Raw genomic sequence first — 27,793 nt, 5'->3', positions numbered from 1 at the left:
ATACATAACGCAGCTAAACCGTTTAAGAATTATATAACTACATCTAATAGTTACCTGTTAAGGGTAGTAGACTGAGATATACTATTAACTAAAATTGTACTTCTGCAAACTTTTCTGTGTAAGAAGTCCATTAATACCAAGAAAAGAAAAACACTCAAGGAGCTTAAGAAAATAATCATTTTAATCTATATAAACATAATTCATACCCAAACGTATTAAGTTCTGCCAGAGTTTCGGCTTTCATAACACGCCTTAATATCTGTTTTCTTTGTAAGCTCTGCACTGCCTCAAAAAGTAACTGTCCTTTAATGACTTCAATTAGCATAAACAATCTAATTCTGTGATACCTATATTTAATCAAATACAATATATAATTAACATTGTATCCCCTAGAATTGTCAAGCTGTTCATGAAAGCCTTAAAAAAAAATCCAAAAGAATAAGCTATTTTGTTTATTTAACATGTAATAGCTGTCATAAAGCAAAGCTTAAATATTTACTTTTCTGATACCCTAATGTATTTCCATAAGCCTTTTAGTCAACAACTTTACAGACACTTTTCCATCAGGCAGGCCAGATCTTTGTAACTAATAAAAGATTCTAAGAGGGTGTAGGTTATAAATTAGGTACAATTCAGTCATAACACCATACAAAGACCTTATAAATAGTCAGGAAAAAGATGTTTAACATTATTGCTTAGTCTGATAAAATGGTGAATTTTAACCAAATTGATACCTTTATACTCTTATTTATGTTTCCTATACTCTTAAATCATACTGCTTAGCCAGTTATATAGGTACTGATGCAATTTTTAATCCAATTAGTTGTAAATGAATTGAAATTTGTTAATCACTGCATATATTCCCCATTACTACTTACTACACTACAAGTTAATCCCCCCATAAAATGTAATTGCTGAGTGGAAAAAGCAATGCAGAGCTTCATCTCTTCCTTAAAGATTTTCAAGTATGATAGGAACACAAACTCATGAAAAAACTAATTAAAAATTTGACATTCCATCTTGCTTTACTAATTACAGGATAAAAGAAAGAAATGGTAAAAACAAATGTTTCTTTACATTTCTCTGATTAACATAATATACTACGAAATGCTGTAACTGTTGTGAGCTATTTTCTAGCTGCTTCAAGTATAAGACACAACTACAGTTCTATTAGTGAGGAGAAATGAATAATCAGTCTTAGGCAACTCAAAAGGGATATGGGAGGCACAGAAAGATAAACTGACTTTGGCTTGGACCTACTGTAGACCCTGAAACGCCAGATTCATCAACATCAACAACAACAACAACAAGAAAACAAGAGTACAGCAGCAAGCCACCACTTCACCACATATTAAGAATTCTGAAATAGTCAACTTTCTTTTCCTTCTCAACTCATTCTGTTGTATCCTCTTTTTGTTTTTCCTGGTTTTTGGCTGCAGGCAGTTCGAGGCTTGCCCATTGCATAGGTTCAGCTTTTCTCATGGTAATTTCAATCTTTGTTGCAGTCATAGTTACATAACTTCGCTTTACATCAATCACCTGCAACATATCAAAGAGAATTACAGTACACCTGGGTGCTTTTATTCGTTTTAGAGGCAAGTAGGTTGAAACATTAAACAAGATTTCATGTCTATGCCTATGCCTATTGCTAACAGTCAAAATTCCAAGCTTCTAAAAGGCCGTTTCTACCCCTAGTTTAAACTTTTTGGTAAGAAATAATGGTAAGTTATATATCTACTTTTCATCAATGCTTACTAAAGTACTGCCTATTATACAATGGTATTTTAAATATTAAGAAAAAAATTCTGCTGGATTCATAATACTTACACCCCATAATTTCACATTTTGATGAAATTCCTTCTCTCCTTCAAATACAATGTGCACATTTAACTGAAAAAGAAAAAGTTGATTAATTGATCAAAACCAAAGTAAAGATTTATGATATAAAACACTGATTATAAAAATAAGAAGATACTGATAAAAATCATTTAGGCTATTTTAAGGACTAACCAATATTGTATTTTTTATTTGGAAAAACCATTAACCATTTTTAAACTATTAAAAAACCAATATTGTACTTTTTTTATTTGAAAAAGCCAAGAAAAATTAACTTGGAGTTTCATATTGAGAATTAAGTTCCATCATTATTTGATATTCTAAGCTACTACAGTATCTCCATGCTTCAGAAATAACTACTATGCAGAAACTTTCATTTAAAATAGTTTCTGTGAAAGTAATTTCAAACTAATTTTCAAATGGGGAAAATTAAAAGGTCTTAAAAACAGCTCAAACAAGATCAATATTTTATGACATTAAGAATAATGTATAATTTTTACTCAAAGATATTTAGTGAACTTACCAATGTACTATTTGCTACTACTTGACTAAGTTCCGGAAGTGAATTTTTAGCATATACTGAAATTGTGACTTCACCCCCAGTCTGATGCCAGTCATGTCTACACGGAACAACCTTTTTCCCCTGTAATGTAAGAGAAACTTTATGAATTTACAAAGGGCCACATAATTAACCTCTTAAAAAGAGTAATTTGACCCATCTAAATTGAGAACAAAAATACCACACAGAACTGAGCCCATAATGCTTTTAAGCACAAACAACTTATAAAGCTCCCATCAAGAAATTAAACCAATAAAATAAAATACAAAGAATCTTATAGTTTTATGATTTGAGAACACACTTTTGAAGACTGAAGTGAAAAACACATTTGCTTAGCAGGATAAACCAGACAACATCTTAACCTCATGCATAAGAACTTTCCATTTATTTTCTACAAATTGAAATTTGGGAAAAAATAATTGATTAGTTATAACTATCTGTTGTTGTTATTGAATACTTTCCTCTCATAATAACATGCAAAAAATGGTGAGAATTTGTGGATACACTGCTATAACAATAACTATCTGAAAGACAAATTGTGATTTGTTCTATAACTGAGGGTAATTTAATGCAGGAAACTGCAAGACACTACTGTTTTAAAAAGTAATATTTATATTTTCATACAATTATACTACCTGAATTTAAATTACTTATATGATTTAAATTTTTTTTGCCCTTAGCCAAGTGGTGCCTTGAGCCACCACTCAATACTTGATGACTACACGCATTAAAAAATAACAAAAAATGTGTTTCATCAAGGGTCATACTATGAAAACTTTTAAGCATAAAACAACATTTTATTTTTTCAAAGCAAAACTTTCAAACTTTTCAACCTTGGAGAAAATACAGGGAGATTTCTCTTTTTACTAATAAAACATTCCTAGAAGTTTTGTGGTAGATAAATTATTATAACTTAATGGATACATTTATAATACTTAAACCGATGTGTTATTAAAAAGCAGAAACTACAAAATATGCAAATGTAGACTAAATGAATTCCTAAAGTAATTTGAACATAAAGACACACATACTGAAAAGGTTCATTGTCTTGAGATTATTAGTGCCAATACAGCACATAAAACTAATTTAAGATACATTAATAATAGCTAACAAACGTTTATTTAGCAAATAATTGCTTGCCTTCTTACAATTTAATGGGATTTTGGGGGATTATTTACACAGACACAAGTCTTTTTAAAATGCTGTCAGGGAAGTAGGTACTGATGCTTTCTCTTTTCTTTTGATAAATTTCCTGGTAGCAAGCAGAGGCTTTCAAAACAATCCCAATGAAACAAGTATGCAATCCTTCTCTTCGGCCACTAAGAGTATTTGTACATCTGTACATGGTTGAATGACATTAAGTGGCCAAAAGAGAATCAGAAGTCTAAATGATTAATAACATCAAATGACCAGAAAAGTGATTTTTGAAAAACAAAAACTGGGAACAAGGTATGGAATTACAGAAAAATATGCTTCAATTTAGGCTAGCTTAACTATTTCACAAAAACCTACGTATTTGCATCAACATACACAATGGCTATTTTGATCAAAGAGCAGTGCTTTGAGAGAGCTTGACTCAGATTAACTTCAGTTTTTAGGCTCATCAAACTTTACTGTGTGACAGAGAGAAAAACTTGTTTTTTTAAATCTAAAGACAGAATAATCGCAAATCTCTTCAAAATGACTCAGATAAATACACTCCAATAAGCTATTTTTAAAATGCTACTTACAGCATCCTTTTTAGTCCACGTGTGTTTCCCTGTTGTACAGCCCTCTTGGGCTAAGAATGTATTAAAATCAGAAGTTTTTCTTCTACAACAGCTCCAGTATTTCATCCTTTAAATTATTATAGAAAAATTGCAGCAATAAAATCTCACAATCAAGTTCAGAAGTGTTAAGTTATAAGTGACTTAAAAAAGATATAAGTGTGTAAACTTTAGTATCTTACAAGTGTCTAAATTACTAAACAATTAAAACTGCCAGAAGACTATGAGAACCTACTGTATAGCACAGGGAACTCTACTCAATGCTCTGTGGTGACCTAAACGGGAAGGAAATCCAAAAAAGAGGGGCTATATGTATATGCACGGCTGATTCACTTTGCTGTACAGTAGAAACTGGCACATTATACAGCAACTACACAATAAAAATTAAAAAGCAAAATAACAAAACACCCCCCCGCCCCCCAAAAAAAACCTTAAAATACTACCAGAAGACTAAAGTTAAAACCAGAATGCCATTTATATAGCAGTATTGGAGTTCCTGAGTGAAGATGCTTAAAACCATCACAAAATCCAAAATCAGCTTTTCACTGATAGTTCACACTCCAGTTTCCTCATGAAGTTACCATGAAGTGGTATCACCAAAGATTGAAAACGTTCGTGTTTTAATAAGCCAGCAAAGTGAGAACATGCAAACAAACTAAAAATAACTGTTTACACAACCTGTGATGGTCAAGCCCAAAGTAGGTGAAACCCACTATTATTTACCTGAGAAAAATCTAACACTGGAAGACAACAATTACAGTAAAACTTTGGGTTTGAGCCCTGAAGAATATGGAAACAGAGTGGAAGATTTTAATACAATACTGAGTTTCTATAAACTACAGCATAATATACTGAGAGGCTCTCAACTGAGAGCTGTGGAAAAGTATGGGTTTTCTCAGATGCCACAATGTTGATGTCTTAGTGTCCCAGGGCCCAAAATTCCAAATGTCCTATAATGCACAGCCCAGTCCTTCCAAGAAAATAAAAAACAAAAACACCTGTTCAGCTCAAACAGAAAGAGTATCACACTGTAATAGAAGGGAATACGGAAAAAACATGAGGTTTGAATCACAACGGCCACTTCACTGTAATCTTGTTTCAGTTTTCCCATGTATAAAAAGAAGACAAAAATGCACATTTCTAGGTTATTGTAAAAATTATATGACAATGTAAGTAAAATATCTAATATTGCTGCATGGCATTTAATGTTTGAAGGCATATTAACATTTCTAACATCTACCATAAAGTTTTAATTAGTCTGGTATAAGTTACCCTTCATGGAAAATAGGTACTCCAGAATGATATACACAGACTTCTTCTAGACTCTGTGGACCCTGATATGTCTAAAAGAGAAAAAGAGACGAAAAAATTAGTTTCACATCTCAATGTTACATTTCACATGTATTTGCAAGTACTGGTGACCTCTATGAACTATGAAAATGCCCAAGAGATAACAATTTCCTAGAACATTCATAAATTCACCTCAGGCCATTCCAATAAGGAATGAAAAATTATTCCTTTTTGGATATGCTTAAGTTTCAGTTCCCTGTGAAAAAGGCAAATATAAAAGTAGGCAAAAAGATGTATTCAGATGCTTTCAGACTTTTGCATATGAGGACACACCCAAACATATTCAGGTATGTTCTATAAATTTACAGGACAATATTAAAACCAAGAGATTAGTACTCTCACCAGAAATACAGTTATAGAGTGATTTATGTGCATAGTAAACTCTGTGTGAACATTATGAATTAAAATGGAAAATCTAATAAGCAATTCTGGAAGCCCCAGATGATGATTTCTTTTCCCTACAAAGCGTAAAATGAGCTGCAGACCTATATATATATCCAGGGTTTGTCTGGAAGATCCGGGCCCCATTGCTGCTGTAGATGAAGGCTCTACAGATGAATTCACAAAAAGTTATGTTAATAAAACACAGATGCAGCCAGTAGTATATTTTCTGTCTATTTTGGTATTTACAGCAACCATCCTACAGTTACAGAAAATAAAATTCTGTACATTTACTTTTTGTAAATTCAAATTACGGGGTGTGTGTACCTCATGAAGATATTCCATAGGCACACAAAACTCAGTATGTTAGATTCTGAACTTACATCACTACTGCCCCCCAAACCTCCTACTCTTCTTCCCATCTTATTTGATGGCACCATATCCAGTCAGTCTCTCAAAGCAAAAATTCTCTAAGTTCTCTTCAGTTTCTCTTTACCCTCTACCCATATGTAGTCCATCACAAAATCCTGTCAATCTGACTTAAAAATATCAGTTTAATTTGCTAAACTTCCTCATGATCACTAGCAGATTTTAGGCAATGAAACTATGCTAAAAGATTCTAATTAATTTCTCTGCCTTCAATTTCTGGACTCTACTACCTAATTAAAACATGTATCACTCTCTTGTTTAAAGTCCTTTAATTACATCTACCTCACGCCATACACAATAATCAGTTCCAGGTTGTTTGCACATTTAAATGTGCCTCTATATATGAGAAACTACTCATGGCCCTAAAATAAACAGATATCTTAAATAGGACACAGAAAGCCCTAGTCATAACGGAAAAGATGAACAAGTTGAATTTCATTAAAATTAAAGAGACTCTGTTTATCAAAAGCCATTATTAAGACAGTGAAAAGGTATACAGCCTCTCAGACAAAGGACTTGTAGCTAAAACATATAAAGAATTCCTAAAATCATTAAGAAAATGTCAACTTAATAGAAAATCAGATAAAAAAGATTTTGGACATGTTACAAAACAGGATATCCAAATGGCCATAAACATACAAAAAGGTAGTCAACATCATTATCAGCAAAGTGCAAATTAAAACCACAATTGGAACATTCCACATCCACCAGAATGGCTAAAATACAGAAGACTGATATTACAAAGTGTTACCAAGGTGTAGAACAAAAGGAACCAGCCTAATATATTGCCGGTAAGAGTGTAAAATACAACCACTTTGTAAAACTATGTGGGAGTATGTTATAGCTAAACACACACACACACTGTCTCTCTCTCTCTCTCTCTCTCTCTGAACCAGCAACACCATTTCTGGTCATATACTTAAAAGAAATGTGTACATGTATCCTAAAAGTCATGCACAAAAATGTTCACAGTAACATTAATCAAAAAACTTTATAGGACAGTAGAAAGGATAAATTGACTGGTACATTCAAACAATGCCATGTTTTAAAGCAATGAAAATGAACAAATTACAGCTACATGAAACCAAGATAACCAACATTTTATTAAGCAAAGGAAGACACACACGAGTACCTGTTCCATGATTCTATTTACAGTAAGTTCAGAAGTAGGCAAAACTAATATATGTTGATAGAAAAAAGTGGTTACCTTTGGGAGAGGAAATAATGAATGAGAGGAAGCATAAGGAGGGCTCTGCTTTGTGAAAATCCCTTATGCTTACATAGAATTAACATATTTATATATATTTAATGTTATATTTCAATGAAAAAACTTAAAAAAAATTTCTTCAATGGCCAGCATGACCTAAAGTAAGGTTTTGAGCAGTATAAAAGCCTTTCAGGATCTAGACCCTACTTATCTCTTTTAATCTCAACTTTACATCAGCAAATTTTGTACCATTGTTATTGACTATTTTTTGTTTTCTGTATATTACTGCTAACACCTCTGCTTGGGATATCCTTTCCCTTTTTGTCTATTTATAGAACTGCCATTCACTTCTCAAAGTTCATCTGGGATACCTTTGCTCTGATCTTCCTCCATTACCCTACCACTTGCACGATATCTCTCTCACCCCAAGAATTAATCATTCTCTTTTATCTACTACTTCTACCTTATACACATGTGAATGCATTCATATTTCCATCACTAAATGAGCAAGGTGATGTCAAATTTAACATGAAGGAAGACTGCAAACCTGCCCCCAACCCTAACTCCATTTTCTCCTTCTCAGTTAATGGTGCACAAATCACCTAGATCAGGGGTCCCCAATCCCCGGGACTTGGACTGGTAGCAGTCCGCGGCCTGTTAGGAACCGGGCCACACAGCAGGAAGTGAGCGGCAGGGAAGCGAACAAAGCTTCACCTGCCGCTCCTCATTGCTCATGTTACTGCTTGAACCATCCCCCCTGCCTCCACTCTGGTCCGTGGAAAAACCGTCTTCCACAAAACCTCCCGGGTGCCAGAAAGGTTGGGAATCGCTGACCTAGATGCTTCACTTCCAGTTTATTAGCTAATAGTCCTGCTAATACTTTCAAATATCATCCATTCCACACGTGTTTGTCATGTGCCAGGCATTGTTCTAAGCACTCAAGACACAGGAAAGAGAAAACAAATAACATTCTTTCCTTTTAAACCTTAGTTCAAAAGGGGAAGGGAAGGGAAAATTAAATGGGATAGAGCATAAGCAAAATAAATATGTAAAACACGTAGTGTGTAATAAGGTGGTAAGTGCTGTGGAGAAAAAAGGAGTATGGAATGTTGGAGGGTGTGTAATATTATATAGAGTAGGCAGAAAGAAGCCTCACTGAGATGTCTGAATACATCCTACATTTAACCACTTCTCTAAAACATATCCTAATGCCTGGTCTCCAGAGTAGCACCCTAGCTGGTTTTCCTTCCCAATTCCACTCCTGCCCCATTAAATTTGCCACTTATCAGCCAAAGACATCTTTTTCAAAGCCCCTCCATAAACAGACAATGGCTTCCTATTATACTTAGAATAAAGTCCAAACCCCTCACTGCAGCTTATAAGGACGGACCTCCATAATCTTGCCTGGCTCTCATACTCCCTACTTTTGCATGCTTATCAAGCCCCCACTGACCTTTCTCATAATTTCTCGAGTAGCCAAGCTCTAATGCCTCTACACATACTACTCCCACATCTACTCCAAGGTTTACATAACTCATCTGCACATTATTCAGAATTCTGATTTAGTGTCACCATATCAGAAAGGACTTCCCTGACAAGTGCACTTAAATACTTTTACTCTATCTCCTTGTCTGCTTAATTTTCTTCAAGTCTACCTAAATTCACAGCATTTAAAAACTTATTTGTTATCCTCCCCCCAAAATTAGAATATCAGCTCCATCAGAACAGAGATTTTTGCTTTATTTAATACTATATTCCCAGTCCCTAAAACAATGTCTGGTACATAGTAAGTGTTCAGTAAATGCTGACTGAATTCCCATGATCCATTAGACACGGTGCTCCTTAGAGACAGCCTCTTATCCATGTTTATAGCCCTGCTCCATGGAATAGTGCCCAACACATAAAAGGCACCCAAATGTTTGTCTAATTAAGTCAATTACTCTCTTTTCTCAAAATTAAAAATTTACTTCCATGACACAACACAAATTTTACAATATATACCTTTGAACACCCTCCATTTTTACATGAGGTTCCAATCTTAATTTCATCACTGTCTTCTTCTACAACAAAGAAAAAAACCAAAATAGAAACATTAAAATAGAACAGTTTACTATAATGCTATTCTTAAAAAGTAAACTATTCCATAAAACAAGTATTTAATAAAATAATTTAAATACAAAAAACCTGATTTTTAAAATGATTTTAGATAACTAAGTTTTCTCTGTGATCTTTCATGTAATACACTTAAAAGCTAATAAGAAACCAACTATCATGAGTAAGTCTTGCCTATATCCCCAAATTGATATATGACGTGACACATTTCTATTCTACAATGCAATACTACATCCGATAACTTAACCTTATGTAAAAGAGAAATCATGAAAGGGTTACTTTTTTCCCCCAGATACCAGGTATAGGTCAGAGAATACTGAATATATTTTATATCATGCACAATGAAACATTTAAAACTATCAAAAAATTTTAACTGTTAAAAAGTAATGAGTAATAGAAGAAAAAAATTTTAATTTACAGGTTCTCATTTTTAATAAACACAAAATGGAATAATCCACATATTCATTTTGTGGTTTTTACCGGCATTCAGTAAACAAAATTCAAAAATAAGTTCTTTACTACAATGTACTCTTTTTTTTTAATTGGGGTATAATTGCTTTACAATATTGTGTTAGTTTCCGTTGTACAATGAAGAGAACCAGCTGTATGTATACATATATCCCCACCCTCTTGGACCTCCTTCCCACCACTCCTTAATCCCATCCATCTAGGTCACCATAGAGCACCAAGCTGAGCTCCCTATGCTATACAGCAGGTTCCCATTAGCTATCTGTTTTACACATGGCAGTGGACATATGTCAATCCCAATCTCCCAATTCATCCCGCACCTCCGTCTGAGTCTACATGTCCGTTCCCTACGTCTGCATCTCTATTCCCACCCTGCAAATATGTTCATCTGTACCATTTTTCTAGATTCCAAATATATGCGTTAATATACGATATTTGTTTTTCTCTTTCTGACTTACTTCACTTTATATGACAGTCTCTAGGTCCATCCACGTCTCTACAAATACTACAATGTACAATGTACTACTTTTTCGTATTTATATACAGTAAACTACACTGCTCCTATCTCTTTTAGATAATTGGTTAATTGAACAGAAAAAATTACAAAATACAAAACAAAATCTTACCTTTCTTATTTTCTTCATTCCCCGGTGATAGTTTAAGTTTATCAAGTGCTTGTTTTAGGGAGGCGGATATTTTTAATTCCAAATTTGTCATTGGTTCATCTGGGCTGGAGAATTTGGAAACTTTATTACCATTACTGATGTACCAAAATATTTCTTTGTACTAAAAATATACTTAAGACTCTACTTATGATACGCCAGATGCCTTGTCAATCAAGTTTTTCTCTTTAAAAAGTATTTTACAATAACTGCTATTAATACAGCTACATTTCTAAGTCTTAGCAGAAAAAGTTCTGATATTAAATATCAAATAATCATGATACTGTCAACACATTAAATTATTAATCAGTAGAGCTAATGGGAAGGAAGTAAAGAGTAAGAATACAAATTTGTTAAGATGAGCAACTCCAAGGAAGGGAGTGCGAAGTACCTTTACATTCCATGCCTAAGCAAAACACTGAGCATGTAATAGGCAATAAACAGGTACTAAGTGAATCCATATCCCTACTGGCAGAAATAGTTCACTTTATGTGGACACTAGTACATGCATCTATAAATTCAGATACAGTTGTATCACAAAGCAGTTTTAGTAGGGTTAAAAAAAACAGTAACAACAATGTCCCTTAATATTTCACAATGGTTTAGTGTTATATGTACAATCTGGTTAAGGCACTCAATAAGTATTAAGAATATTAATAAATTTAACAATAAAACTGAAAATTCTAGGTTATTCATTCCACATCCTTAATGAAAAACCTACTGATATAGGAGGCACTAACAAAGTACACAAAAACCTATATCCTCAGTCTCTACAATACTATCTAATTAATTTATGATAAAATATTTAATTTCTCTCACTTCCTCTTAAATGAAATTAGTAGTCCATAATTTAAAAAAAAAATTAACTCATCCTGTCAATTATAGTAGACTCCACTATAATATTTAATAATGAGCCATGCCAAAATTTTTGGCTTTTTCTGACATTTTTTTCCCACTGGCAAATCAGCCAGTAAGGCATTTGGTAAAATTTCTCATGATATGAATAAGCTGGATATAGAATAAAATCATCCTAAGTAGTTTGGTTAAAAAAACAAAATAAACATCAGAAAGTCTCTTTGGGTTCTTATCTTGGTCGGGTATAATTCAAGATGCTATAAATTTATCTACATAAGATCAATAAACAAAAAGCTGGGAAAATCATAAGTCCACAGTGTGAATAAAAATATCAACAAAGGCCATGTTTGAGGCCAAAAACCATCTGTTTTTTTAAGTCCTGTATTTTGGTTCTAAAACAATTCAATACTCAAGTGCAATATGAAGAAGACCTGGTATAACAGTGGTACCCAACATGCATATGTGGGATTATAGAGTCTAGTGGATCAGGAGGTGAGTATAAAGTACCTGTGTAATTCTACTGCAAAACGACCAAAAGCTATTTTAAAAGTACTTTAACAAATATGCCATGTAAATTGAATACATTAAAAATTGATCAGTAATGAGATTAACAGTTTTTAGGCAAACTGTTAAAAAGATGAGTGACTAGGCTTGTTCTAAGTGGCAAAATATGGACAAATGAAAGAAACAGAATTTGACTCAATACAAGGAAAAGTTAAATACTGAGTTAGTAACATTAAAATGAACTGCTTTAAAATAAAAGTTCTTCAATAGAATTATTTGAAAGGAAATTAAATATTTTTCTATCAAGGATGTTCTAAAAATTATTTAAGAAACAGTGGTAGATTGGAAAGGAAAGCCTCTAAGTTCTTTTTCAACTCAAACTGATTCCCTGACAAGGCCGATTCTTTTACAGAATTCCACTATGCCACGGTGAAAAAGATACACACCAAGGCACAGGAAAGATGTGTGGCTCCCCCGCCCTTAGCATAACTGAGTACACAGTGAACAAATCTGTACTGCAGTTCTACTGTGTATATGCCCTCAAGGGAATAGAAATGAAAGGTATTATCTAAGAGAAAACCAAATGGTTCAAAAGTGGGTGAACTACACAGTAGCTGCAAATGATATTATGCAAAATCAGAAGAGGAAATACCAGGAACAAATGCTATTATTCAAGTGCAACAAAAATATACAACTGTATAAAGTGTACCTTGGCCTCTTTATTGCTTCTATTGGTTTAGGGGCTTGAATGATATGCTCCTGAAATTTGGGTTTCAATTCAGATAGTTCTTTCTTCTCAGTAGTCTTGACTTCAGGTTTGACTGGCTCGGGTGGCTTCTCACTATTATGCCTTCCTTTCGTACAGCCCTGTTGGTGAGAGGTATTCATTCACTGAGAGTTAGCCTATCATCTACTTCACATGCCATGATAGAAATACTGTTTTTCAATTCTTTATTAATAAATTCAAGGGCATGTCTTCTCCACTTTTAACATACTGACTTATTTTAAGAAACTAAAAACAGAACTCTAAACTTAGTATATTTGTAAATGAGTTCTAACATGCAAATAATGCATTAAAAGCAGGCCTTTAAATTACACTTAATAAATATCTACTTTACTTATTCTATTAAAGGTGCAGCATAAACTTGTCTACAGAAAACAAATTCTGGAGATCTCACACAGAGAAATTCTACAAATTATTTATACAAAAGGGCCCCAATTTGAGTCTCAGTTCTCCCACTACCTAGCTATATGACCTAGAGCAAGTTAATTAATCTTTTTTCTTTTTTGAAACCACTACTTAAAACTTTATTTCTTTCTAAATCACAAAGAATAAGGCATAATCATTTTACAGAGAAATTAACAGTTTAAATGTTTCACTTCTATTAACAAGGGTAGTTGATTTCAACAGATCTCAAATTCCAAAAGAGTTCATATATAGAGAGACATACATGGATCCAAAAACTTTATGACTTTATTATTTTTTTAATTATTTATTTTTTAATTGGAGTATAGTTGCTTTACAATATTGTATTAGCTTATACTGTACAGCAAAGTGAGTCAGCAATACATATACATATATCCCCTCTTTTTGGATTTCCTTCTCATTTAGGTCACCACAGAGCACTGAATAGAGTTCCCTGTGATATACAGTAGGTTCTCATTAGTTATCTATTTTATACATAGTATCAATAGTGTATATATGTCAATCCCAATCTCCCAATTCATCCCATCCCCCCTCTCCCCCTTGGTAACCATTCGTTTGTTCTCTATGTCTGTGTTTCTATTTCTGCTTTGTAAATAAAATCATCTATACCAATTTTTTGAGATTCCACATATATGCATTAAAATATGGTATTTGTTTTTCTTACTTCACTCTGTATGACAGTCTCTAGGTCTATCCATGTCTCTATAAATGACCCAATTTTGTTCCTTTTTATGGCTGAGTAATATTGCATTGTATATATGTACCACATCTTCTTTATCCATTCCTCTGTTGATGGACATTAGGTTGCTTCCATGTCCTGGCTATTGTAAACAGTGTTGCAAGGAACACTGGGGTGCATGTGTCTTTTTGAATTATGGTTTTCTAAAGTCAGTTTCCTCATCAGTAAAATGGAGGCAATGGCATTCAGATCTTTTTTTTGGAGAGGATTAAATAAAACAATAGAATATTTCCCATATCTGGCAGGTGGTAAACATTCAATAAATGCTAGCTACCTTTTCTATATTCCATTGAGTTATATATACATTTTAACATTCCTGAAATCATAAGGTAAATCGTATGTCATTTAATTAACAACTTTAGATTTCTTTCTTAAGGGTACACAAAATAATAGTGCATCTCTATGGTATCTTAGATATGATAAAAATTTACTATTCCTAACTGAAAATGCTTTAAATTGTTGCATTCCTTCTTTTTGATGGTCTTTTAAGACAACTAACATCAAACAACAAGGACCTACTGTATAGCACAGGGAACTATATTTAATATCTTGTAATAACCTATAATGAAAAAGAATCTGAAAAAGAACAGGTATATATATAATTGAATCACTCTGCTGTACATCTGAAATTAACACAACATTGTAAATCAACTATACTTCAATAAAAAAATAAACAAAAAGCTAGAGGAAAAATAATGAGCTGTAAGAAAAAATTCTAGGCTGTAATTTTGATGTATATAAAGGAATAAAGTACACTAGAAATAAAAAAAAAGGCTGCTATCAAAAATAAACCTAAAAAAAAATAAATAAAAAAATAAACCTAAACTGACAAGTGGCTAATTAATATCCTGAAACTTTAATCCCCAAAACAGATACATTCCTTATTTTAAATGCCATAGAAGGGAGGTGAGTAAAAGAAAGGTACTATCTGTGAGTTAATAGGGACTAGTCAATAGACGTCCAAAATCAGACTCCTCAACTCTGGAGTTCCCCATAATATGTACTTTTTGGGAGATAATCTAGGGGAAAAGAAACCCATTAATACTTACTGCAATGCTTAAAAAATCAGAAAAATCAGTTGTTCTTCTCTTACAGCAAGACCAACCCTAAGAAACATAAGAGGGAAAACGAAATGAAAACTCTATTTGTATGAGAACCACAACCCAGTAAAACACTCTATTTGGATTTATCTCCTTGAATCCCAAAGTAACCTGTATACACTTAATTTTATAGTTTTTAAGTGTTATAAATAATTCACCTAATCAAGTGAAACGATTAGTTTTTGACTTAAAAAAATGAATTAACCAATATTAAAAGTGATTTGTGCTGAGACCCATCATGAAAGGAAGCACCTTGAAATACGGAAACAGAAATTGCTTCTGTTTTCAAGAAAGAAAAGCAATCTATAATTTCTAAAAACTATTTTAAAGGATCTAGGGAGTAAGTGAAGTGCTTTACTTTAAAAATCCATTAAGTTAGAGATAATAATTATAACAATTCAGTTTCTAAACAAGCTCAGCATAGCTGTTCCTCAACAATAAGCATTTTATTTTCAGAAAAACGTTAATTCATGTAGTAGCTTAAGCACTGTTAGATCTTTCAAAGTTAAATGATCTTTTCAGTGAGAAGCATACAAATATAGAAACTGTAATGCTGTATGAGATTTCTGAACAAAGTATCAAGTAGCTAAACAATAAATGGCTTTCAGTTATCACCTATAATTCCAACGTAATACAAAGAATAAGGAAATTAAAATGCAGCAGTCTCAAAGCTTGGGATGTCTCAAATTCAGACTAAGAGTCAGCTTTGCACATATCCATCTGGGCCTCACTGTTTTTCTCAATGTATGCATGAATTTGGTAGTGACTTTTTTCACAATATGCCCTTAAAGTTTTTTAAATGGAAAATATTAACTATCCTACAATTCATATTTTCCTTTATTCTGAAATTTAATTTTTACTCTGAACTGAAATATAGATCAAAAATTACTAATTATTACAAAACTAAATATAAGGTTTAATTAGTATAGATAATATTTCTGGTGAAATATTAAAGTTATTCTATATGAAAACAGCTTTATTGTCTTAATTCTATATGAAGAATTAGGTATTCTGGGAATATTGGGATACATACATGACATAGATTGTTCCCAACTGCCGATCTGAGATCTATGGTAGTCCTCAGTAAAATGTGAAAAGGTAATTAAAGTATGTAAGCATAAGGTTGCAAACTGTCTTTCCTTAAGGACTGCTCTTTTCCCTGAATATACCTTTTCTAATTTAAATATTAAAATTTTTTTTCCTGTTAATGCAATATTTAACTTCTCAATTGGTTAAATAGAAAACTGACAACAGTAGACACCATACTGACTTATGTATTTTGCCTGAAATCTACCGGGCTGTGAAATTCAGGAGGCTTGGAAAGTCTAAGTCTTCAAATGTTTATAGAGACAATAATAAACAGTAGAATCGGAATAGAGAAACAAAAACACTTCATAGTAAAATCAGTAAGTTCAATTAATCAGAATAATTAACAGTTGGGTAGTAAAAAGAGGAGCAATGGACTAAATGACTAGAAAGTTAGTGATATCATTACTAGCAGCAGCAAACTTGAAAGGCAGGCTATTTTTGGAATAAGGGGTCACTTCAGAACTCGTCTGTGCTTGCCAATGACACAGATAAATGAAAATATGTTGTAGAAGTCACTGGCATAGAGGTGACAAGAATAAATTAAGGACAAGAATGAATGAGCTGAATGAGAGAAAACAGGAAGCCAAAACTGAGAAGTGAAGTATGCCCATGGTTAGGAGACAGGAGGAAAACATCATAGGAAAACAAAGTACAAGAAAAACAAACACAGAGTAAATGGCAATTTAGGAAAGATAAAATCCCCTCACCCCCAGCAAAAATAAGTATTCCCACAGAACCACAGTTTCCATCCCCATGAAAGCTTGTAAAGAGGCTAAAAAGATGTAAGGAAGAGTCAGATCAAAATTTGCCCTACTGAACGTTTGTTCTGTTTTTCTCACTCAGAACTAACCATATTAACATAAACTTGCTATCTGCTTGTACATCATTGTTTATATGTGGCTAACAGTTAAAAACCAGAAAGGCCCAACTACTCTCTGAAAGGTAAAATTAGAAATTCAAAGGGCACTGATAATATATAAACACATAGGACTGTTTATGTTCCTAAGAATAGCTAAAACCATGGCAGCCACACTGCAACAGTTTCTTTTGAGATATACAAGGGAAAATGTACCACATTATCATAAATTTTAAAAGATCAATAAACCCAACACAAAAAAACCTGATCAAACAATATTCTATTATTTCTCTAAATCTACAGAACATCAAGGAAAACAGGTGGCATCTCTTTTCTGTACAGTATTACTCTAAACTTTCATGTCTGTCCCAAGAGTGGCACTGTTAAGTATTTATAATAATGTTCCCTAAAATTCAGAGCTGCTCTTATTAAACAGCACCTGCCTGATATATTGAAAGATTAAGAAGCGTTACGGCTTCTACAATTGCTTTCATTTCCCCTCAAAGTGAAGAAATGAGGGGCACTGAAAGTAAGAGTTGGGATAAAAGTAACAATTTTATAACTGGAAAAGCCCTTAAGATCACCATCTACTGTCCTTTTTGCCTTTAGTGAAGCGCTTGCTCACAGCACCCCAAAATGGTCATTAAGAAAGCAGAGAGTCACAAGCTGAGGAAAAAAAAAAATGAGAAATTCAAGACTTAGTATTATACCTCTGAGTTTACTATACAAATGTGAAAAGACTGAAATGTACCAAGTTCCTACCTTTAATGCATCATGAAAGACTGGAACGCCTGGGTGGTATGTGCAAGCATCTGGTCAAAAACAAAAGAGAAAAAAACACTTTAAAATGAAGAAAAATCATCATTTCCTTCAGTGTTAACATATAATCCTTTTTCCATATGCAGGTAATACTTTTCTTTTCCTTAAAAATTCAGTAATGCTCGAATTTGATGCATGACACACAGTGCTTACTATAACATTGTATTAAAATAGTAAAGGTTAAAATTCTAATTTGAGTATGAAAGCTATAAATAAAAACACAAATAGTTCAAGTATAACAAATTATATTTTGTATTCCTCTAATCTTCATTGTAAAATTTTTTAGTACCCGAACTTCAAGCTCCAAATTTTGACCATCATATTCTGTTTTTACAAAAGTACTATCAAATTTAAATGTTCTTATGTGCATTGATCCATAAAGGTTGCCCAAGAGATTCCCTAAAAAGATATTTTCGAAGAACAGGTTCAAATTTTTAAAAAACTGATACAATATCTAATTGCTAATTTAATTTTCCTACACAGGCGTCAATTCCTAGATATAAACCTCATTAAAAAGAAGTTTAGGGCTTCCCTGGTGCCGCAGTGGTTGAGAGACCGCCTGCCGATGCAGGGGACACGGGTTCGTGCCCCGGTCCGGGAAGATCCCACATGCCACGGAGCGGCTAGGCCTGTGAGCCATGGCCGCTAAGCCTGCGCGTCCGGAGCCCGTGCTCCAAAATGGGAGAGGCCACAACAGTGAGAGGCCCGCGTACCGCAAGAAAAAAAAAAAAAAAAAAAAAGTTTAAATTCTACAATCTATTTTCAGGCTTGTCAATGATTGTTAGTCTATTATTTCCCTACTCCTTCCCCATTACACCACCAAGTTTTACTTAACTCTTATGAAAATGGACATATTATAATCTGCAATATATAGAATTACATTAAAAACAACAAAACAACAGATAATAGATACTTATTCCCTAGTTAGATAGCACCATGAGCTCAGAAAAAGCAGGTCAGCCCCACACCTGTGCAATTTTCTTATAAGGCTACTTTGCTCAAACTTTCACGTCTGTTTAGCTCTCAATTTGTCTACAACCTCTGATTCCTGGTGTCGCCTTAAAATGATTAATTTCTGGTACTTTTCTCCCTATCGCTGTATTAAATCGGTATGTTTTCCTTCGCTACTACCTAGAGACCATTCTCGCTAATGAAGCAAGAAAAGTGTCAGGTATTTTCATGGTACAGTAATTAAGCCCAGTTTAGGAAGATGCTATTAATTAAGGGTAGTAGTGGAGCTGAGGGCTGAAAAAGGAGATTCAAAGTAAAAATGAATATGCAGAGGAATATGAAGTTGAGAGGGGAATCGAAGTAGAGGACAGGTAGAATATTTTCAAATATCAAATTTACATACAGTCTGAGGTATAAAATACACAATGTCTGACACAGTAAGAGGCATGATCATAATAATGGACAGTTCTGGCAGAATGGCAGGAGTGAGTCAGGTCTTAACCATACAACTAGTATAAACAAAATTTGAAAATCACTGCTAAATATCAAGCATACAGACATTTTCCTCTTCAGTATTTTTTTTCTTTTTAAATCAGGTTTGCCAGTTTTGCCCAAAGTAACATTATGGGCAAGAAGCTACAACACAGTAGCGATTAAGAGCCAAGGGCTTTTAACATTGAGTCTGACACTGGCTCAAATTCTGACTCTGAGCTCTTGCAGCTGTTTGTTTCCTCACAAGTGTGGATTGAATAAACTACTGTTTGGGAAGAGGTGTTTCTTCCAGAATAGCTGTTTTAACATATGCAAGTTACCATGTCCCTTTAAAACACTCATTTAACTTCTGTTTCAAATGAAAATGTCCTATCATCTTAGAAAGGAGTCTTCTTAGTCAATACACAAGGTCAAACCTCTCCCATCCTATAAAACTTTCTCAAGTCCACAGTTTGCTATTAGCTCTTGTCTTTACTCCCTAGCCCCATTTTCCATCAACCAATTCACTTGGAGTATTTATTCTAAGTCTCTAATATAACCCCAATTTTGCTAAAGCGGATAAACTTTCAGCAACCTTAATGGAACTCTCTGCTGAATTTAGTACGGTTGACGCTCAATGCTTGAGACTGTCTACTCCTCTGATTTTCCTGGCTTCCCCCATCTCTTTCCTGGGCACTGTACCATTTCACACACACAAAGCTGACTTCCAAAAAACTGGCTGTATCTCCCCTTAAAATTAGGCTGGTACATAACACCCTATAAGTAAACATATTGTCCCATTCAACAAAGCATCCGTTTTCCCTTTAATATTAAAGTAAAATATGTACAGACACTAAAGCAATTTACTTTTTACGCAGGCTACCAACAGTAAAGGGCTTTGAAACCCCTCATTCCTCGATGTTTTCATCCACTTAAGTCTCACCATTTTCTCCCTGAACTTCATATTAATATCATAAAAACGGTTAAACTTATCTTTTCCTCAGAATCCTACCAAAGATCTTATCATTTTAAATTATGTCCCCAATTCACCTGTGCACCAAGGTAAACATTCAGACATCTCAAGAGATGAAAAATGTTTTTTAAGTATCAATTTTAATCTCGTACACAATGAGGAACCATGTTGGTACCATGCTGAACTGTGCTTCTCTATTAAATGCGTATAACAATACACACTTCACAGAGTTGCTGTGAAGGTTAAATGAAATAACATAATAAAGTGATAGACCAATGTTTGGCATATAGAAAACATACAATAAATGCTAGTCGAATTGAGAAAGTGTTATAATGCCTACAAGTTTCAAGGATTCAACTTACTTCTTTATCCCATTCACCTATCAAAATTCAAATCCACTGGTCAGGTTCTATTGTTCACCTAGTCTAATCACTAACTTTCACCTTACATCCTTATCTCTACACCTGGGTGCTGTAGAGGACATTCAATCACTGTATCCTATAAACTGCATGGTACTAAATGGAAAGGCCATTGCAAAAATACCCAACAAACATGGCTACAAAGTAAAGGATGAGGAATGTATTTCCCATTTGGGCAAATGTATCAAAACTTAACAGCGTAAAGATAAATAATTTTCTTAACCAAGAACGTTTTAAAGAGTAAGGTTAAAACAGTGAGTGGGTCGAATGAATAAATCGACAGCAGGCTTTCAGACAAATAAACTTCTATACTAATAGAAAGAGGCCGAACTTAAACGCTAGGATAACCCGCCCGCCGCCCAATCCTCCAGGCAACGTCGGTCTGTCTCTGACACACAGACACAGCAAATCAACCGCAAAGCGAACCCAGAGCACCTGGTTAACTTCTGATTCCTTTAAGAGACGCTGGGGCGGGGGGGGGGGGGCGAGGATAAAGATGCTCTAAATTTCAGGTCATTTAGAGAGTGAGCGGATGACTTGGGCAAACACGTGCGCCCGAAGGGCAGTGGGGTCCGGAAGCTGCAGAGGGAGGGGTTCAGACGGCCGTTGCCTGGGCGCCCGCAGAGCCGTCCCGCGCCCTTGGGCGGACAGGCGGGAGGAGCGGCCCGGGTGCGGGCAGCGCGGTGCCGGCTTGCGCGGAGACCCGGGATGCCCTCCTGCGCAAGGGCGTCCCCGGGAGGAGGTGGAAGGGAGGGAGGGCCGGCGGCGCGCTTCTCTTACCATCGGAATTGGTCTCAGGATCGAAGCGCTGGCCGCAGCCTCGGTTGTAGCACAGCAGGGCCATTTTCTATTCCCACCGCTCCGGGTCAGGGCCAAACGCCCGGAACCGCCAGACACAGCCTTTACAACTCCTCTGTCACAACCACCCGTCTGCGGACTGGGGCGGCTGCCGGCTTCCGGAAACGGCCAGTTCCGCTTCAGGAACCTTCGCGAATTTTCCGGTCGCGCAGGCGCACAGGCGATGGGAAGAGGCGGAGGGAGTGTGGGCGGCCGGCCGCAGGCGGGGGCCCCTCTAGGTGGGACTACGATGGGTAGGGGGCCGGGGTCGGAGATGCAGCCAAGATATTTGCCAGAGAGAAACCTTAAAGGCTGGAAATGTAGGCATCCGGGGAACTGACGCGCTCTCTCCGGATCTCCTCACTCATTGGCTGCCGGTATCTCTCACAGAGAACGGACCGCCCCTCCCTCTCGGCCCCCGTAGCCCGTCCTCCTGCTTCCTTTCGAGTCTGTAATTACCCCGAAAAGCCTGGTCGGTGTTTGTTTGCTCCTTAGCTGCCTGAGAGTAAGTGTAGAGTCGTACAATGTTTCCGAATCCTCTTCCTGGAACGTGGTTGCTTAATAAATGATGAGGGGGATGGTGGACGAATCTCCCTCTGTCTCCACCGGCCTGATCTCAGAAGCATTGAAGAAGTGTAGGCATCGGGAGCAGTTTTGATAACGAAGTAATTGAGGTCAAATCACATTGAAAATACAAAGCACTTGAAAATTAGAATATAAAGGAGAAATGTTGCTCAATTACAGCGCTAAAATGGTCACTATTGCTCTAAGACGCTGGGGTAATTGTTATTATTTGGTGTTAGCTTCCATTTAATCAGTTTGCGATGCTGAATTCTCCAATCCTGGATCATCTGGTAAGATTTTTATCAAGAGCATCTTAAAAAGTATAGTGATACATTAATGGGCACACGCAAACAACCCTAGTTCCAACTTGTATGTTTACCAGACTTAGTGTATTTGAAATAAAAGCAAATGCTTCTTGGTAACAGGTATACTGAACAAAATGGTAATATCAGTATTTGTTAAGTAGAAGTAAAAAGCTGTACAATATTTCTAACGATCCCAAGTCTGTTCATGAGAAATGAGTTGTCCTCTCACCCCAATAAAGAAGACTTTTCATTTTCCATATTCCATTCCTCCATGCCTAGAAGTATTAAATTTCTATGTAGTCATTCTCACATAGATATAGACAATGTTGTATTCTCCTTTATTTTACCTAAGTATTTTTCTGTTTTGTTTCATAATCACATTATGAATGATGAGGTAGATTTCTGATGAATAAATGCACTATAACCATTTAATCTCACCAACTTTATTATACAATAAGCTTCAGTGATAAACTTATTGTATGTTGTTTTTCTTATTTTAGATTTTTGAGAAGTAGCAGTAAGGTGTATGAACTGAAAAAACAAAACAAAACAAACCCCCACAACATAAGAGCTGTGAGTTGAGTTTTATTCTGAGTATTATAGAGGACTTATGCCCAGAGCAGCTCTGAGGAACTGCTCTGAAGAAGTAGAGGGAAGAGCCAGTGTGTGTGTGTGTGTGTGTGTGTGTGTGTGTGTGTGTGTGTGTTCATGATTTTGGATAGGGAATACATGCAGTCAAGCACACATCTCAGTAAAAGGTTATTGCTAGCCAGGAGGAACAAGTATCTCAGTTAATAATTTTAGTGCCTTTTTTTTTTCCATGTAAGGGAAGATGCAAGATTTTGTTTCATTAAAATTCTTCCTGAGATATCTAACTATCTAGAGGACCTATTTTGCTAAAGCACAGAGTGCCTCATCCTGTTCTTCCTCTTTAATTCCTTTCAGGGTGTACTGCTGGTCAGTGACTACAGTGGCTAATGACTTGATCTTTGTAGAAGTGGATGGTGTGCAACATTCTTTGTTTTGCAAGGGCTTAAACCTTTAAAAATAATTTTAGGACTTTAAAGGTATATACTGTCAATTGTTTCCAAAAACGTGGTATTAATTTGCTTTTTCACCAGCCATGGATGTGAGGAGGAGCGATGAAGAGGTTTAAAAAGTTGGTTGTGGCCAAATCCACTTTATGAGTAGCCTAGCATTATCATAACATTGCACTGTTTATCAGTAAGCTAACTCATTTAAATGGCTTTAATGTTTATTGTCAGTTTTTTTCAACTATAGCATTTTACAATCAGAAAATAATAAATGCCTATAATAGATAATTTGAAAATATAGAAATGTACGAAAACCAAATCAACAATAATTCTACTTCTCAGCAATAAGTATTGAGATCACTAAAATAACTGATAAAATTATTTCCAGTCTTTCCCCGCTCCCCCCAGGCAAGTATTGGTATGAATGTTAAAAAAAAAACAGAACTGGAGTCATAGTGTCTACATAAGTTTATGTTCCTCTTTTGGTTATTTTAATAAACTACACAATTAAATTATTCTTAGTAAGAAAAAGTATAGAGACAGTGCATTTCACTTCACCCACAACACTTCATGTCCATTCCCACACTCCAGTGCTGACTACCAGGAACTGTTCAAGAAACTTTGTGGTGGTAACACGCATAATTTATATAGCCTTTAAATCCAGCTCCCACTCCCTACCCCCGAACACCCACAAATTATTACATAGTATCTTGAGATTTTTCCCATGCTATGAAAGCAGTGCTGTAGAATAGCTAAAAGTGGAAAGTGGACCTTTGGAGTCAGACTGGGATTCAAATCTTAGCTCTGCAATATAGTGCCTAAAAGACTTTAATCATTTCAGGAAATCTGTCTAGACGTCAATTTTCTCTTCTGTCAAATGTAAATCATAATACTTTAGAGATCATGTAAATGTTGCTAGTGTTAAAAGAATGGAAATCAATTAAAGTGTGGAAATCACTTGTAAAGCTCTTTAGTGCATTGCCTTGTGCATGGTAGATGTTCAATAAATGAAGACTATTTTTACTTTGAAATGTTCTACAGAAATAGCATGACTAAATGGTATCCAATCCTATTGCCACAAATACCAATATTTTCTTAGATGACATAGGCATTCTTTGTTGTTGCACATAGATGTGGCTTCCGATATTTTTCTTTTGTAAATAATAATATGATTAACATCCTTATATACAAATATTTATATCTCCTTTTTTCTCAGCTTAGATCCTTGAAAGTGGAATTTCTAGGTAAAATAATATGAACATATTTAAGTTGAAATATACACCTATGCTACTTTCCAGATAGATTATACAAATTTACACTCCCAACAGCAACAGATGAAAGTCCTAGGTTCACAGCATCCTTCCAGCCTTAGATACTATAACTTCTAATAATTTTGCTTTCTTTGTGTTTTGTGAATTCACTCCTCATATCCTTTGCTCATTTATCTTTTGGAGAACTAAAGATTTTTATTTTGGTTTTGAAGAGATTTTTATAATTTTAAAATATTAAAATATACATTTTTGAAATAATTATTTCATAGTTGACCTTTCTTATTTATCAGTTTTTGATAGTAGAGCAATATTTAATTTTTATGCAGTCAAATTTATGCATATTTTCCTTTGTGGTTTTTTTTTCCCACTGCTTTTATACTTAGGACCGTTAAGTCACCTACTCCCATAATACTGTGTATGCACACACATGTATACCTACTCTGGTTTATTTCTGGGCTTTCTTTTCAATTCTATTAAATTATCATCTGCTCTGTTTCACTTATTATTTCCTGTTTTCTTTAATTTTATTTGTTCTTTTTTTCTTTTTTTAAGGTTAAAAGCCTTAATTTCTTTTTTTCCCCTTGTTCACAGATGAAATAATTTAAGGCTCTAAATTTGCCCTTGCATACTTCAGCTCCATTTCATAAATTATGTAGTCTTATCATTCTGCTATTTTACTAAATAGCCTAAAGTTGTGGTTATATATATTTTTTCATATCACATATCACAAGAATCTGAGGACTAGATATTTAAGTATTTGAAATTTGCAGTGGTAACATAGCTTTTAAATATTATAACATACACATTTTATACAAAAGATTAGATGGTAACAATATGAATACCAATTTTGTTGGAGCACAACATCATGGCACAAGCTGTTCCTATCAGATTAAGAAATTTATGAAGCAGAAATGTACTTGGGCTTAGTTATGGTGCATGTACAATTTTATTAAGCTGTGATGATGTACAAATTACATTGGAAATCTGATTGTCAGAATTTGCAAAGATTTTTTACATGGAATAACAACTGAATTCTTTTTTGTGGTGAAGCCTATGTTGAATCAAAAAGAAAAAAAAAAAAAAAGACCTAATCATAGCAGTACCTGTTTTTCTTTTTGCTTCCCTGCATCAGTCACATTTTTAGAAATGTCCTGAATTTATTTCACTACTTTGTAAACCAGTATAAATGCCCTACAATAGTGTTGCATATTTTGTAAGTGATTCTTCCAAAATTTGGTTAGATTTTTTCAAAATAAGCTGAACATCTTTAACAGAAACAGTTTATAAATTTGGATTACCAGAAACCCGTCAGCTTTTGAAGTCCTTTGAAAATTGCAATTTAAAAAAACAAAGGTTACAAACAAGAATACAATGAAATTTATCCCTATAAAACAAAGGAGGAAATAAAATGTAAATAATCAGAGAAACTAGAAATGATAATTTTGTATATTAAAAACGTAGGGTTATACTCTTTAGCATGTGTGAGCTTTTTTTTTTTTCCTTTCTTTGCGGTACGCGGGCCTCTCACTGTTGTGGCCTCTCCGATTGCGGGGCACAGGCTCCGGACGCGCAGGCTCAGCGGCCATGGCTCACGGGCCCAGCCACTCCGCAGCATGTGGGATCTTCCCAGACCAGGGCACGAACCCGTGTCCCCTGCATTGGCAGGCGGACTCTCAACCACTGCCACCAGGGAAGCCATGTGTGAGCTTTTTGAAGAATACAACTTTTCATAGTGTTACCCATATTTTAATTTCCATATAGGCTGCAATCCTGATAGAAATCATTTATTAAATTCTCATATCAAAATTGGAAAGTACTTTTTCTTATAATAAATTCTTACTTATTTGTTTTTACCTTTTAAATTCAATTCTCACCTAAGAGGGTGTCCTTATTAGTTTCAACAGCATCATGAAGTGAGAGGTGAGAATTGTACATGTTATGTGCCCCACCTCACATTCTCTTGGCCCTTCATTTTACTCTACTCATTGTGGATGTAACCTGATGTCTCATTTCAAATGAATCACACAACCTTTTGTTCTCTATTTCCAGATTTCTCTGGTGCCAGTATGTATTATAAAATGTCCAGGAGAATCCAGTCGGCCCTTCTGATGCTTACCAAACCTGAAAATGGTAGGAATAAGCATGTAATGGTACAGCCCTGACCAAGTGTTGGATGGGGACTAGTGGGTAAGTGCTCCTGAGTCTGTGTCTCAAGTGGACAATTCTGAAATGTATCCTACGAGGCTTCTTAGAGGGATTGAACCCAGCTATTTACTGCAATAATCATACTGCTCAATAAGATATCCTAGGACTCAATTTTCTTTCTCTCCTTGTCTTTGCAGTTTCCCACTCCTCCTCTTTGGGGTGACTTCCTAAAATAGACTGTTAATAGCTTTTGTCTCCAGCTCTGCTTTTGGAGAGGACCCATGCTGAAACAAATTGAAATATGTTGAAGTGTGTGCATTCTCACTGAATATCTTTTTAAAAAAAATTAAACCTTAAAAAAATGAAATTCATCATATCTCAGAATTTTATGGACTACATGCTCTATTAATAGAAAAAGAAAAGACAATTTTACAGGCTGTAAGTTTAAAGATGTTGTCAATTAGGAAGAATGATATCCTCGTGCAATAATTGCCGGCATTTCCATCAAATTACATTTTTACATTACATCATCTAAAATGCAAACCTTTCTAAACAATTTCAATTTTCATTAAACTTTGACACTTTAGATGATGCTTGTGAGCGCTAAATGACTTATTTTGCTCAGATTTGAATAAACTAATCAATATTGTAAAATTTGTTGCTAAGTCATTTATTAGTAGCCCATTTTTATGTCATCTTATAAATACAGGAATAATCACGAAGACTTACAGTTTCTAAGTTCCAAAATTTTATATGAATGTCCTAATATTGGAGTATTCTAGACTATATTTTTTTCCAAGAAGAAATCCCATTTTAGAGATAGTTTCTTTTATATCTTCCTTGCTTCAAAATTAGAAACTTTTATGCAGTTTGTTATAGTGTAT

The 27,793-nt window shown here is 34.7% G+C and overlaps 1 protein-coding gene and 1 long non-coding RNA gene across 3 annotated transcripts; one reads left to right on the top strand and one right to left on the bottom strand.

The window, feature by feature from the left end:
• Positions 1-163: 163 nt before the first annotated feature.
• CHORDC1 (cysteine and histidine rich domain containing 1) lies at positions 164-21,974 on the bottom strand. Its single transcript, XM_059067822.2, has 11 exons — positions 21,534-21,974; positions 17,883-17,932; positions 15,125-15,181; positions 12,839-12,996; positions 10,735-10,838; positions 9,530-9,588; positions 5,434-5,504; positions 4,126-4,231; positions 2,360-2,479; positions 1,828-1,890; positions 164-1,539 (listed from the first exon to the last, which is right to left on the bottom strand). Exons 1-11 carry the CDS (start codon positions 21,595-21,597, stop codon positions 1,393-1,395), a joined length of 999 nt encoding a protein of 332 aa, XP_058923805.1. The 5' UTR covers positions 21,598-21,974; the 3' UTR covers positions 164-1,392.
• On the top strand, positions 21,790-27,559 carry LOC131759151 (uncharacterized). 2 transcript variants are annotated; one of them, XR_010841383.1, is made up of 3 exons: positions 21,790-22,095; positions 26,814-26,951; positions 27,107-27,559. It is a non-coding gene; the product is annotated as an uncharacterized lncRNA (long non-coding RNA). The 2 variants fall into 2 exon arrangements; XR_010841384.1 differs by having other exon boundaries at positions 21,790-22,444; positions 27,107-27,341.
• The last annotated feature ends 234 nt before the right edge of the window (positions 27,560-27,793 follow it).

Source organism: Kogia breviceps, chromosome 7, assembly GCF_026419965.1.
Source record: "Kogia breviceps isolate mKogBre1 chromosome 7, mKogBre1 haplotype 1, whole genome shotgun sequence".
NCBI lineage: Eukaryota > Metazoa > Chordata > Mammalia > Artiodactyla > Physeteridae > Kogia > Kogia breviceps.
Note: the sequence above shows the minus strand (reverse complement) of the source record. Positions and strands in the feature narration are given on the sequence as shown.

Bases quoted from the DNA above. Each gene is read 5' to 3' on its own strand.
- CHORDC1 (XM_059067822.2), bottom strand. From the start codon at position 21,597: ATGGCCCTGCTGTGCTACAACCGAGGCTGCGGCCAGCGCTTCGATCCT. The intron at 10,839-12,838 runs GTACACTTTATA...CAAATTCTCCAG, and splicing joins GAAGCAATAAAGAGGCCAAG to CCCAGATGAACCAATGACAA. The intron at 5,505-9,529 runs GTATATATTGTA...TTTCTCTTTTAG, and splicing joins AAAATGGAGGGTGTTCAAAG to ACATATCAGGGTCCACAGAG.